Consider the following 15,564-nt stretch of genomic DNA (forward strand, 5'->3'; position numbering starts at 1 on the left):
GGGAAAGACCCCTGCTTTCTCTGGAGGCCCCCAGCACCCTCCCCTTTGCCGGCCACAACAGAGTACAGGAAGAGAAGGCAGCAAAATAGGGCTGTAAGCCTCAAGAGGAAGTATGGAGGTGAGGTCGTAGAAGTTCCACAGCCGCCACCTGCATTAAGTACAACAAGGATCCTCACAGACATCCTTGATTTTTTGATAGGCAGACTTGGTGGTGCCCCCCTAGATCCCGGCGCCCTAGGCAGCTGCCTAAAGCTGCCTAGTGGTAAAGCCGGCCCTGAGGACTTGTAATTGCAGTCAATAGACTCTCTCCTTACTGATAATTTCGGCCATAAAAGGTTGTTGGCGGCCACTGTTTGCCCATTGCTTTTGTGTCTAGGTGTGAACACTTGTTTGTGTAAATGAGATTAGTAGTGTGCTGAGGTTTATGTTATCTCCTATGTGATAATAGGACTCACTCCTTATCAGTGAGTGCATTAGAGTCCCCGCATCAGGACGGTTTATTGATTGCAGATATCAGGACCTGACACATGTACTAATATTCCTTCCTCAGCTCTGTAATACAGCACTAGTCCCATCCACACTGTGCCCACTGCAGTTCTCTCTGGTAAACGTGACCATGAAAAGTCCTAAAGGTGCGTCTATTCCCCCATCCTTCGTTACTGCCGACATTCCATACGAGGTCTCTGGTTCACAGACTCCCTGTCTATGTCAACTGGGGGTAGTGGACTCCTTAAAGCTGGGTAAATGGTAGACCACGTACAAACGATGCAATGTCAGCCCTGGAACTCCTGGATAAATGATATTGTGCATACACACTGTGCAATCTTGCAGAAGATATGGTCAGTGGCCACATCAGGCGTATTTAACAATGCGTTCATATCTTCCTGCTCCGGTAAAAGTGACCAGTGGGAATGTGCAACGACTGTGATCGAGAGCACACACTGGACGATGTACATGACTTGTCGTTCCAGACTTGTCGGATTGTCCTTTGAAAGAGATGTCTAATGTGTACCCAGCTTAACCCTGGGCCCTACACACGGAGCGATTATTCAGCAACTTTCTGAGCGATTTCATATAATTTTGTTACATCGCTCAGAAAGTGACTGACTATCGGGGGGGGGGGGTGTAGCCCACACGGCGATATGAATGCACGGCCCCATGGGACCGTGATACAGAACTGCTTGTTATGATCGCTCAGAAGACCCACACATCTCCGCGTGTGTGGTGGCCTGAGCAATCACTGGAGCCCCCGGATCTGCTTGCAGTAGAACCGGCTTCTCTGCACCATGGTGTGGAAGGTGAATTACCACAAGCAGAAGCTGCTGATCAAGGCTGACATCATTGCTGCAGAAGTTCCGGCGGAAGGCCTACAAGCTGAGCCGGACGGGAGCTGGTGCACAAGATCTCCAAGATGGACGAGAAGGAGCCGTTCCAGGTGCAGAGCACCGCCCGCCTGCTGGAGAAGCTCTACATCCTGGGCCTGCTCCCCACCTGACAGAACCCGCAGCTGTGCCACACGGTCTCAGCCTCGTCCTTCTGCCACCGTCGGCTGCCTAGCATCGTCGTGAAGCCCTGGATGGCCACAACCTGAAGACCGCTATCACCTTCGTCGAGCGAAGACACATCCGTGTGGGACCCAAGGTGGTGTTAGACTCGGCCTTCCTGGTGGCCCGCAACATGGAGGACTTCGTCACCTGGGTGGCCTCCTCCAAGATCAGGCAGCACGTCCTGGAGTATAACGAGAAGGGGGAGGGCTTCGACCTGGGGATGTAGCGCTGGGGGGACACTATAGCGCCAATGTTTGGAGAGGGGGGGGGGTTGTAGAGTGTGCTCTGGCCACCAATGTTTTTAATATTCACCATCAGCCTGGCGCCAGGGACAGCGTCAGGCTGGCCAGCCAGAGAGGTCCTGCTTTGGTCGCGGGACCTTATCTAAAAAGTGTCCCCCCGCTGTGTTATTCCCCTGATGGCTGCTTGAGCCGGTGTTGGTTTCCAAAATGCAGGAGGACCCATACTCCTTTTGTTCCCTGTATTTTGGGAACCAGGACCGGTCCCAGAGGTTATTCTGTGACAGATGTTACATCTCTTGTGCTGAATCTCTGGCACAAGTCTCTCCGTGTGTGAGTGGTATCGTTGCTGTCAGCCAATCATCTGAAGTCCATTTCATTGAAGTTTATTTAATATTGCGCCTCGGCAGAACTGTGAGCGGCGCTGGCGTATTTAGCGGATATTTTGCACATCTCTCACAGCGACGTTGGCACGCAAAGGGTTAAGACTCTTCTGGGTAAATTTATTAAGACAGGAGTTATGATGAAGATGGGATGTTGCCCGTAGCAACCAATCAGTGTATTATTTATTTTATATATAATAGAATCTGGTTGCTATGGGCAACATGCCAACATAAATAAAACTCACATGGTTAATAAATGTGCCCCTTTCTGCTTCCTAATCCCGTTACTATGTCTGTAGTTAGACGCACTTGAATTTTATAGTTATGGTTTTATTTGTTTGTTATTAGCTGTTCTATCACCAGCATCACTGGAGCCTTACACCTATAAATCTACATTGTACTCACCTACACAATGTGATTACATACAGATAAATCCCTATAAGTCTAACAGCGATACGCAGCCAGTCCTGGTGTCTCCGAGGACACGTGTAATACAGACAGTCCCGCGTCCTCTCACTCTCAGGACACGTGTAATACAGACAGTCCCAGCGTCCCCTCACTCTCAGGACACGTGTAATACAGACAGTCCCGGCGTCCCCTCACTCTCAGGACACGTGTAATACAGACAGTCCCGGCATCCCCTCACTCTCAGGACACGTGTAATACAGACAGTCCCGGCGTCCCCTCACTCTCAGGACACGTGTTATACAGACAGTCCCGGTGTCCCCTCACTCTCAGGACATGTGTGATACAGACAGTCCCAGCGTCCCCTCACTCTCAGGACACGTGTAATACAGACAGTCCCGGCGTCCCCTCACTGTCAGGACACGTGTTATACAGACAGCCCCGGCGTCCCCTCACTCTCAGGACATGTGTAATACAGACAGTCCCGGCGTCCCCTCACTCTCAGGACACGTGTAATACAGACAGTCCCGGCGTCCCCTCACTCTCAGGACACGTGTAATGCAGACAGTCCCGGCATCCCCTCGCTCTCAGGACACGTGTAATACAGACAGTCCCGGCGTCCCCTCACTCTCAGGACACGTGTAATACAGACAGTCCCGGCGTCCCCTCACTCTCAGGACACGTGTAATGCAGACAGTCCCGGCATCCCCTCGCTCTCAGGACACGTGTAATACAGACAGTCCCGGTGTCCCCTCACTCTCAGGACATGTGTGATACAGACAGTCCCAGCGTCCCCTCACTCTCAGGACACGTGTAATACAGACAGTCCCGGCGTCCCCTCACTGTCAGGACACGTGTAATACAGACAGCCCCGGCGTCCCCTCACTCTCAGGACATGTGTAATACAGACAGTCCCGGCGTCCCCTCACTCTCAGGACACGTGTAATACAGACAGTCCCGGCGTCCCCTCACTCTCAGGACACGTGTAATGCAGACAGTCCCGGCATCCCCTCGCTCTCAGGACACGTGTAATACAGACAGTCCCGGCGTCCCCTCACTCTCAGGACACGTGTAATGCAGACAGTCCCGGCATCCCCTCGCTCTCAGGACACGTGTAATACAGACAGTCCCGGCGTCCTCTCACTCTCAGGACACGTGTAATGCAGACAGTCCCGGCATCCCCTCACTCTCAGGACACGTGTAATACAGACAGTCCCGGCGTCCTCTCACTCTCAGGACACGTGTAATACAGACAGTCCCGGCGTCCCCTCACTCTCAGGACATGTGTGATACAGACAGTCCCAGCGTCCCCTCACTCTCAGGACACGTGTAATACAGACAGTCCCGGCGTCCCCTCACTCTCAGGACACGTGTAATACAGACAGTCCCAGCGTCCCCTCACTCTCAGGACACGTGTAATACAGACAGTCCCGGCGTCCCCTCACTCTCAGGACACGTGTAATACAGACAGTCCCAGCGTCCCCTCACTCTCAGGACACGTGTAACACAGACAGACCCGGCGTCCCCTCGCTCTCAGGACACGTGTAATACAGACAGTCCCGGCGTCCCCTCACTCTCAGGACACGTGTAATACAGACAGTCCCGGCGTCCCCTCACTCTCAGGACACGTGTAATACAGACAGTCCCGGCGTCCCCTCACTCTCAGGACACGTGTAATACAGACAGTCCCAGCGTCCCCTCACTCTCAGGACACGTGTAATGCAGACAGTCCCGGCGTCCCCTCACTCTCAGGACACGTGTAATACAGACAGTCCCGGCGTCCCCTCACTCTCAGGACACGTGTAATACAGACAGTCCCGGCGTCCCCTCACTCTCAGGACACGTGTAATACAGACAGTCCCGGCGTCCCCTCACTCTCAGGACACGTGTAATACAGACAGTCCCGGCGTCCCCTCACTCTTTTAGGACACGTGTAATACAGACAGTCCCGGCGTCCCCTCACTCTCAGGACACGTGTTATACAGAGGTGATTGGGGGTGTGACTTGTCTTGAGTCTCATCTTTATTTATTTTTTTTATATTCTGTATTATTTTATAAAATACACATGATGGAAATGTAAACTTACAGAATGTATTTTCGTTGCAGCAAAAGACTAATAGAATTACAGGTACTTGTGTATTTTGGCAGCGCCCATTGCATCGCATACCATAAAGTATGCGATGTGATGCGATATCGCGCGATATTGTACAATGTCATACAATTTTAAAATTGTATGACACTGTATATGGCATACAATGCCCTACAATGCGATGCGATGCGATTAAACATTGTATAAGCACCCTAATGGGTGCTTACAATGTTAAATGCACCCCCACGCCACCCCCCCCCCCACTATAAACGTGAACCCGAAGCGTGGCAAGCGGCGGCGGTACGCGTCCTCCGACCTTTTCATACCCCCACTATCCACGTCGGTGTGGAGCTGAGAATAGAAAGTGTGGCGAGCGCAGCGAGCCACTGAGCCCGAAGCGTGGCAAGCGGACGCAGATACCTGGGAAGGTATCCGCGTCCCCACGCGGGGCTCGCTGCGCTCGCCACGCTTCGGGCTCGGTGGCTCGCTGCGCTCGACACACTTTCTATTCTCAACTCCACACCGACGTGGATAGTGGGGGTATGAAAAGGTCGGAGGACGCGTACCGCCGTCCCTCTCGGGCTCGCCACGCTTCGGGTTCACGTTTATAGTGGGGGGGGGGTGGCATGGGGGTGCATTTAACATTGTAAGCACCCATTCGGGTGCTTAAAAGCACCCTTTAGGGTGCTTATACAATGTTTCATCGCATAGGGGGCAAAAATCGCGTTGCATCGCATGCCATCGGGTGCATGGCATGCGATGCGATAAAAACATTGCGCGATGCACATCGGGGGCGCCGCCAAAATACACAAGTACCGAATTACAAACCGATCTATTATAGCAGCTCTACAGCTGTGTTGGAACTACAGGGCCCAGCATGCACTGACACAGACCTGCTGTATGGATATGCTCCAACTGTGGCAGTGCATCCTGGGATGTGTAGTTCCACAGCGGTGGCAGTAAGTAAGGATCACGTGTCCCTGGAGGTAGAGAGGAAAGATCACGTGTCCCCGGCGGCAGTGAGAAAGGATTGAGTGTCCCTGGTTTCCCAGGTACTGTAAGTGCAAAGTCACACACATAATACTAATGTTTCCAATAGCCCAGCTATAACTGCACCAGGTACATGGCAAATGCAGAGAAGATGGTAACAGAATGCTGTCACTATCATTCCTAAGTACATTGTAAGTGCCCAGGAACAATAACTAGATCACCAGAAACAACATTTCAATGAACCTTTCTATAAACCATTGAATTTGACGGCATAAGGGGCACTTGGCCGATCTCGCTTATTGCGTCTCTGTTGCAGCAGCTGTGCGAATTATGCAGAAGCCACAAGAAGTTTCGGTACTTGTTTCCTAGCAGGGCGCCCGTCGGGTCCCATCGCATACCTTAACTTAAGGTATGCGATGGGACCCGACTGACCCGACTTCGGGCTTTTTAACAGCTTTCCCGACAATGTTAAAATCGGGTCCTTCCACCTTTTCACACCCCACTATCCACGTCGGCGTGGAGTTGATTTTATATAGTGTGCCGAGCCCGAAGCGTGGCGAGCGGACGCGTAATACGTCTGAAGTAATTCGCGTCCCCACGCGGGGCTCGCCAAGCTTCGGGCTCGTTGGCTCGCTGCGTTCGCCACACTATATAAAGTCAACTCCACGCCGACGTGGATAATGGGGGTATGAAAAGGTCGGAGGAAGCGTACCGCCGCCCCTCGCGGGCTCTCCACTCTTCGGGTTCACGTTGATCGTGGCGTTAACAATGGGGGGGTATACAATGAAAAATGGGGTCTCAGGGACCATTTAACATTGGTTCCAATGTAAAAAATCGAGTTGGTCGGGTCGATCGCATCGCATGCGATTGACCCGATTTTTGCAACCCGATTGCATACATTTAAATCGGTGGCGCAGTGCTAGGAAACAAGTACCGAAGTTTCTTACGTTAGATCGGTCTGTGCGATCTGATGCCTGAAGATGCAGCATCAGGTCCACTGTGAGAACAATAGACATCTATATAACCAACCGGTTACTGCGGATAGCTGGGGTAACTATCCACTGCAGACGAGAACGCAGCCCCAGCCTTCGGCACGCCCAGAAAATGTGTCCAGCATGCCCCTGTTTTCTGGAACTCTCACAAACCGGCTTCAGTGTATGATTTAAATAATTATCTTGATTTAAAAAAAGTTGAGGTCAGGCCGTTATATATTATGTTATAACTCGGGGTGGACATAACCTCGTTCCTGGTGGAATCCTTACAGCATGTGCTCTTCAGTTCATAGCTTCGAATACTTTGTGTAATATATTATGGAAACGTATTTTTAAACATAATGAAAGCCAATGACATCGATATTTAAATACAATACCTGTCCTGCACCACTAGGGGGCAGTGACGTTCGCGCAGTCAGACTGACATTCTGCACTGTACTCATGGGAGAGGAAATGACAATATACAGAGATTATAAATTAATGACAGATAAACAAATAATGATAGTAATGTCCTGACAGGAGGCCGGTGTCCTCTCCCAGACGTACAGTATGTACATGTCAGTGTAGTTATATACAGAATATGCCTCTGGTGGGCAGCCCAGCATGTGAGCGCTGTGACCGGTCTCTCTGGGTATATTAGTCCTTGTCTGCCATAGGGATGTTCTGTCCCCAGCGTCACATGTATTCACAGTTCGTCTCCATGTCTGAGGTCCCTTTCTCCATCTCATCCAGCATCTTCTCCTCCGCTGGCTGATGGTGTAATCCCACCAGCAGCTGGTACAGGAAGGCACCAGTCACACTGCCCACCATGGGGGCCACAATCGGCACCCAACACCAGTAATTCCCAGCCCTAGAGTGGATGACAAGAAGTATTCATTATAAGTTACTGACTGACTCCACCTCATTATATAACTCTAAGTCTGTGGCTTCCTGCTGCCCCCATTACCCTCCTCACATCATGTCACTGCCCCTGTCACATGCAGCCCTGTCCTCACTGACACATCACTCATCTCCTGATATACTCTGTGCTGCTGGGGACCCTGCTCCTCCTACTATATAACTCTCAGTCTGTGGCTTCCTGCTGCCTCCATTCCCCTTCTCACATCATGTCACTGCCCCTGTCACATGCAGCCCTGTCCTCACTGACACATCACTCATCTCCTGATATACTCTGTGCTGCTGGGGACCCTGCTCCTCCTACTATATAACTCTCAGTCTGTGGCTTCCTGCTGCCTCCATTCCCCTTCTCACATCATGTCACTGCCCCTGTCCTCACTGACACATCACTCATCTCCTGATATACTCTGTGCTGCTGGGGACCCTGCTCCTCCTACTATATAACTCTCAGTCTGTGGCTTCCTGCTGCCCCCATTCCCCTCCTCACATCATGTCACTGCCCCTGTCACATGCAGCCCCGTCCTCACTGATACATCACTCATCTCCTTATATACTCTGTGCTGCTGGGGACCCTGCTCCTCCCACTATATAACCCTCAGTCTGTGGCTTCCTGCTGCCTCTATTCCCCTCCTCACATCATGTCACTGCCCCTGTCACATGCAGACCTGTCCTCACTGACACATCACTCATCTCCTGATATACTCTGTGCTGCTGGGGACCCTGCTCCTCCCACTATATAATGCTCGGTCTGTGGCTTCCTGCTGCCTCCATTCCCCTCCTCACATCATGTCACTTCCCCTGTCACATGCAGCCCTGTACTTACTGACCCAGCACTCATCTCCTGATATACTCTGTGCTGCTGGGGACCCTGCGCCTCCCACTATATATATCTCAGTCTGTGGCTTCCTGCTGCCTCCATTCCCCTCCTCACATCCATGTCACTGCCCCTGTCACATGCAGCCCCCTCCTTACTGACACATCCCCCATCTCCTGATATACTCTGTGCTGCTAGGGGACCCTGCTCCTCCCACTATATAACTCAGTCTGTGGCTTCCTGCTGCCTCCATTCCCCTCCTCACATCCATGTCACTGCCCCTGTCACATGCAGCCCCCTCCTTACTGACACATCCCCCATCTCCTGATATACTCTGTGCTGCTGGGGACCCTTCTCCTCCCACTATATAACTCTCAGGCTGTGGCTTCCTGCTGCCTCCATTCCCCTCCTCACATCATGTCACTGCCCCTGTCACATGCAGCCCTGTCCTCACTGACACTTCACTCATCTCCTGATATACTCTGTGCTGCTGGGGGACCCTGCTCCTCCCACTATATAACTCTCAGTCTGTGGCTTCCTGCTGCCTCCATTCCCCTCCTCACATCATGTAACTGCCCCTGTCACATGCAGCCCTGTCCTCACTGACACATCACTCATCTCCTGATATACTCTGTGCTGCTGGGGACCCTGCTACTGCCACTATATAACTCTCAGTCTGTGGCTTCCTGCTGCCCCCATTCCCCTCCTCACATCATGTCACTGCCCCTGTCACATGCAGCCCTGTCCTCACTGACACATCACTCATCTCCTGATATACTCTGTGCTGCTGGGGACCCTGCTCCTCCCATTATATAATTCTCAGTCTGTGGCTTCCTGCTGCCTCCATTTCCCTCTCACACCATGTCACTGCCCCTGTCACATGCAGCCCTGTCCTCACTGACGCATCTCTCATCTCCTGATATACTCTGTGCTGCTGGGACCCTGCTCCTCCCACTATATAACTCAGTCTGTGGCTTCCTGCTGCCCCCATTCCCCTCCTCACATCATGTCACTGCCACTGTCACATGCAGCCCTGTCCTCACTGACACATCCCTCATCTCCTGTTATACTCTGTGCTGCTTGGGACCCTGCTCCTCCCACTATATAACTCTCAGTCTGTGGCATCCTGCTGCCTCCATTCCCCTCCTCACATCATCTCACTGCCCCTGTCACATGCAGCCCTGTCCTCACTGACACATCACTCATCTCCTGATATACTCTGTGCTTCTGGGGACCCTGTTCCTCCCACTATATGACTATCAGTCTGTGGCTTCCTGCTGCCTCCATTCCCCTCCTCACATCATGTCACTGCCCCTGTCACATGCAGCCCTGTCCTCACTGACACATCCCTCATCTCCTGATATACTCTGTGCTGCTGGGGACCCTGCTCCTCCCACTATATAACTCTCAGTCTGTGGCTTCCTGCTGCCTCCATTCCCCTCCTCACATCATGTCACTGCCCCTGTCACATGTAGCCCTGTCCTCACTGACACATCCCTCATCTCCTGATATACTCTGTGCTGCTGGGGACCCTGCTCCTCCCACTATATAACTCTCAGTCTGTGGCTTCCTGCTGCCTCCATTCCCCTCCTCACATCATGTCACTGCCCCCGTCACATGCAGCCCTGTCCTCACTGACACATCACTCATCTCCTGATATACTCTGTGCTGCTGGGGACCCTGCTCCTCCCACTATATAACTCTCAGTCTGTGGCTTCCTGCTGCCCACATTCCCCTCCTCAAATCATGTTACTGCCCCTGTCACATGCAGCACTGTCCTCACTGACACATCACCCATCTCCTGATATACTCTGTGCTGCTGGGGACCCTGCTCCTCCCACTATATAATTCTCAGTCTGTGGCTTCCTGCTGCCTCCATTTCCCTCTCACACCATGTCACTGCCCCTGTCACATGCAGCCCTGTCCTCACTGACGCATCTCTCATCTCCTGATATACTCTGTGCTGCTGGGACCCTGCTCCTCCCACTATATAACTCAGTCTGTGGCTTCCTGCTGCCCCCATTCCCCTCCTCACATCATGTCACTGCCCCTGTCACATGCAGCCCTGTCCTCACTGACACATCCCTCATCTCCTGTTATACTCTGTGCTGCTGGGGACCCTGCTCCTCCCACTATATAACTCTCAGTCTGTGGCATCCTGCTGCCTCCATTCCCCTCCTCACATCATGTCACTGCCCCTGTCACATGCAGCCCTGTCCTCACTGACACATCACTCATCTCCTGATATACTCTGTGCTTCTGGGGACCCTGCTCCTCCCACTATATAACTCTCAGGCTGTGGCTTCCTGCTGCCTCCATTCCCCTCCTCACATCATGTCACTGCCCCTGTCACATGCAGCACTGTCCTCACTGACACATCACCCATCTCCTGATATACTCTGTGCTGCTGGGGACCCTGCTCCTCCCACTATATAACTCTCAGTCTGTGGCTTCCTGCTGCCCCCATTCTCCGTCTCATATCATGTCACTGCCCCTGTCACATGCAGCCCTGTCCTCACTGACACATCACTCATCTCCTGATATACTCTGTGCTGCTGGGGACCCTGCGCCTCCCACTATATAACTCTCAGTCTGTGGCTTCCTGCTGCCTCCATTTCCCTCCTCACATCCATGTCACTGCCCCTGTCACATGCAGCCCAGTCCTCACTGACACATCACTCATCTCCTGATATACTCTGTGCTGCTGGGGACCCTGCTTCTCCCACTATATAACTCTCAGTCTGTGGCTTCCTGCTGCCTCCATTCCCCTCCTCACATCACGTCACTGCCCCTGTCACATGCAGCCCTGTCCTCACTGACACATCACTCATCTCCTGATATACTCTGTGCTGCTGGAGACCCTGCTCCTCCCACTATATAACTCCCAGTCACCACCAAGTGCTCTGTACAAGGCGAGTGTCTCATACAGGATTATAATATAAATCCATGAATAATACTATATACAAATTTGACTCAGAGCCCACGTTAAGGGTTACACTGCACTGCGGATTCTGTAGCCATACAACAGCTGTGACAGAACACAGGGCCGTGACTTATTTATAGGACATTACACTGATGACCTTAAGCAGCCTGGTATAGGTCGCTCAGCGCCGCCAGCCTAGTGCTATCTAGTACTCTGCATACATCTCTATTATCAGAACGCCGTTCTCATTGGCTGAATCTGCAAAGGACGCGACCCATGTGATCTGTGATCCGGCCTCCTTAAAGTAAACCTTTGTCAAACGTTCTTCTGGTAAATGGGCACAATATCGCGCTGGCAGCGTCTAATCACACATGTGCGATAACACAGGCGTGACCACATATTCATGGAACAGGCACAGTGCAGGCAGGGAGCCCGGTTATCTTGCCACCGTGTGTCGGCTGTATGATACCTGTCACCCTGTGTGCTCAGATAATTGTTATTAACGACCCAATAAGAAGAATGCAAAGTCATGATTTACTAAGCGTCTAGTCCTGCCGAGATCTGGGAGTCTGGCTTCGCGCGGTGACTTGCTGACATTGCTGCCGACACGGCATGTTTCTGGGGGGATCTGACCGTTTTAGTGATACACTGAGCCAAGACAAGCAAATTATTTGTGAGATATTATTGGTTCTTTATCTGCATTTTGTTGCTGGTTGCAAAATATTGACAAAATGTCGATAGTCAAAAAGGTCGACGATCAAAAAGGTCGAGACTGACAACATGTAATTTTGACTAACGTTGAAATTCTGGACCAAAAATAAACTTGAAAAACTTGCCGTTTGACTGTTGACATTCCCATTGCCGAAATTATGCTTGTATCGACCTTCTGCCATGTCGACCTATTTCATGTGTTGACCTTTAGTGGTCGACCTAATGTTTGTCAACCTTTTATAGTGTCAACCCTATGACCCATACCCTTAGTGCAATGGTGATAAAAGTTCAACAGAAGTAAAATGTCGACATGGAAAATGTTAACACATGAAAAGGTTGACACGGGATTTTCATGTTTTTGGTGTCAATGTCGACACCTAGTCATTTGGAAGTGGCTCTTCAGACCATTCCCAATCGGAGTCCACATGGATGCTGTAGTTTGAAAAAGTCCCAAAATTCAAGAAAACAAAGGGAAAAAATCATGTGTCAACCTTTTTCATGTCGACGTTTTGATTGTCAACCTTTTGTCAATGTACACTGTAGACCAATCAACTGGATACCCTCAAAATCCAACTATGGTCGTAAAACTTAAAAATTAAATAATGTGGGGAACGTGTTATTGCTATTATGTGGCCAAGCTGCATTATAATATATTTTGGGGATCTCTTAAAGGGACCCCCGTAAATGAGGAGGATTTGCTGTAGCTTATCACCTGAAGACTTCCAGGCCCCATCCCGCAGCAGCGGTGAAGAGCCGCGGCCCCAGGTCCCGGGCTGGGTTGATGGCGTATCCAGAATTCATTCCCATGGACATCCCGATGACCGTCACCAGGAGCCCAACCACCACGGCCTGTGTTCCGTCCAGAGCGGCGTTATTCTTCTTATCATTGATTGCCAGAATACATAGCAACAGGGCAGCTGTACCAATCACCTGCAGCAATAACACAAGGGACGCGTCATTATGCAATTTACTGGAACATCTCTCCATACTATAGGACTTCTGCCTGATATCCCCTGTTGAAAACTCCCAAATGTGTTGTGACATTTGACATCAGAATACTTGTCCAGTTTATTTTGTATCTACAATTGCAAAGCACTTTATTTAGTGAGAGCGCTATCCCTTTGCAACATTTATAAGCAAAGGTGTTTCCATGGTTACAAACATTGCTATTATTCACTTCCTGGCAACATAGCTGTCGAATGGCAGCAACAGTGTGTTTCTGATATTACAGCAGACAATTTCGGGCAGAATTCACATGTAACGTAAGTTATTAAAGGGAGGGGTGTTCTCAGCATATTATTTGCGCAAGGCTGTTGCGTTGGTTTGTATGGCGTATATTCAGTTTACATACAGTTCTTAAACCATTATTATTAGGTATATAAATGCAGAAAGCACAAATGTACACGTTCACACTTACACAAACAATAGGAGACACCACACACCGCCTACAAAGAGTTAATGGCACTTAGAAAAATTTCACAATGGAAAAACCTTCTACGTTGTTTTCCTCAATTAGTCACTCTAATTATACGTTACCATTTATTTATATAGCACCAGCCTCTTGCTGGATGCAGCCGTACTGAGTATACAGCCAATGGCCCACATTCAGATCTGATCGCAGCACAAATTTGGGTACTTGTGGAGTATCACAGCTCCCACGATGGCCATCGTATGCAAAAAAATCGCATCGCATGCAATCGCATACGATTTTGCACTAAAAAGCATCCAAATGCATTGGAATTAGTATTAAACATGTTCAATGGCCCCCAACTGGCATTTTTGAGGCTGTACCACCCCCACTATCAACGCGAACCCGAAGCGTGGCGAGCGCAGCGACCTTTTCATACCCCCACTATCCATGTCGGCGTGGAGTTGAGAATAGAAAGTGTGGCGAGCGCAGCGAGCCACCGAGCCTGAAGCGAGCCCTTCACAGGTATCCGCGTCCCCTCATGGGCTTCACAGGTGTCCGCGTGCGCTCGCCACGCTTCGGGTTCGCGTTGATAGTGGGGGTGGTACAGCCTCAAAAATGCCAGTTGGGGGCCATTGAACATGTTTAATACTAATTCCAATGCATTTGGATGCTTTTCAGTGCAAAATCGTATGCGATCGCATACAATTTTGTCAAAAAACGTAAAAAAACGGTAAAAAATCGCATCGCATCGCATGCCACTATATATGGCATGCGATGGCATGCGATGGCATGCGATGGGAGCCGTGATACTCCACAAGTACCCAAATTTGTTCTCAAAATGGGCAAAACCATGTGCACTGCAGGTGGGGCAGATGTAATGTGCAGAGAGAGTTAGATTTGTGCGAGTTATTTTGTTTCTGTGCAGGGTAAATACTGGCTGCTTTATTTTTACACTGCAATTTAGATTTCAGTTTCAACACACCCCAACCAAATCTAACTCTCTCTGCACATGTTACATCTGCCCCACCTGCAGTGCTGAATCAGATCTGAATAAGGGCCAATATGTCATCCCCATGTTGACATGGCAATAGTCGACACAACATATAGTTAATTATTTTTTTATACTTTAGGATCCACGTGGACTCTGGGTATGGTAAAATGCCTGAAGCATGTTGACTCAGAAAAAAACTAAAACAAATTAAAGAGAGCGCACTGTGTTGATCTATCAAATATTTAATCAATTAAAAGAATATCATACACATATACCATACACAAAAAAATGTATCAATACTTTATAAAACCAATTGATGATGTCCAGCCTTGCATACACAATCCATCATTTTTTATTTATATTTGGCTCTTACCCACAATGTTTAGTAACACAGTCTCCTTTGGAGTGGGAGCCACCTTTTGATTAATTATGCAAATATTAAAATATATCCAGGTATTAATTGGGATCCAGAAGCATGCACCTTAATAGCTTAGATGCAAAGCAAGTTCCTGTGCCTTTTAATGTTTGTACTTTTTTTAGAGGGCAATGGATGTCTTTGAGCATTATTAATATAATAATAAATACTAAGAAAATACTTATGACACATATTATGTGTCATAAGTATATGCTTTGTATTATTAGAATCATTTTTTAAAACTAGTTTAGGAGGCACCAAGAGCGGTGCCTCCCGCTGTCTACATTATAGTAACAGACAAAGGGGCGGGCAGTGGGCAGGGCTGAGAACCGGGCTGTAAAAGCTCATTTAAAAAAGGTGTATAGGCGGCACCTATAGCAGTGCCTCGGTGGCAGGGACATGCTTTCTGCCTATATAAAAGCACGCCCCTGTCACTGAGGCAGAAGTGATTGGGCACAGTGGCGCTGTGTCAGTGACAGGGTGGTACATAGGCTACAACCGCATAGGCTGCACGGCTCGTCCGCTGACTTGAATTGTTGTGCGGGGGGGGGGGGGGGGGGCAGTTGTATTGAATGGAAGCTGGCATTTAGGGTCAAAACCATGGCGGTTTCTGGGTGTGTTTGTGCAGCTGTCTGTCTCTCCCCAGGTCAGCACACGGCACTGAGCAGGGTGTGCTGAGCTGGGGAGAGAGGCTGTGCTGCTGCTGCTGCAGTCTGTCATCTCTCTCCCCACTGCCCCCCTCCCCTCTTGACGCCAC

The 15,564-nt window shown here is 50.1% G+C and overlaps 1 protein-coding gene and 1 pseudogene across 4 annotated transcripts in view; one reads left to right on the forward strand and one right to left on the reverse strand.

Moving 5' to 3' along the window:
* The first annotated feature begins 112 nt into the window (after window positions 1-112).
* LOC146018796 (U3 small nucleolar ribonucleoprotein IMP3-like) lies at window positions 113-1,773 on the forward strand (annotated as a pseudogene).
* A 3,568-nt stretch (window positions 1,774-5,341) lies between these two features.
* Window positions 5,342-15,564, reverse strand: part of LOC146023520 (aquaporin-7-like) — a 76,792-nt gene continuing 66,569 nt past the window's right edge. For 3 of the 4 annotated variants that reach the window (XM_083155374.1, XM_083155372.1, XM_083155375.1), the window contains 2 exons: window positions 12,703-12,920; window positions 5,342-7,495 (listed from right to left, as the gene is read on the reverse strand). In XM_083155374.1, the coding sequence (XP_083011500.1) occupies window positions 7,321-7,495; window positions 12,703-12,920 (393 nt within the window). In that variant the 3' untranslated portion in view covers window positions 5,342-7,320. Of the gene's footprint in view, window positions 7,496-12,698; window positions 12,921-15,564 lie in introns of those variants that run through there. The other variant, XM_083155373.1, reaches the window with a different exon arrangement.

The sequence above is a fragment of the Crinia signifera genome, chromosome 1 (genome assembly GCF_055691185.1).
Source record: "Crinia signifera chromosome 1, ASM5569118v1, whole genome shotgun sequence".
Classification (NCBI taxonomy): Eukaryota; Metazoa; Chordata; class Amphibia; order Anura; family Myobatrachidae; genus Crinia; species Crinia signifera.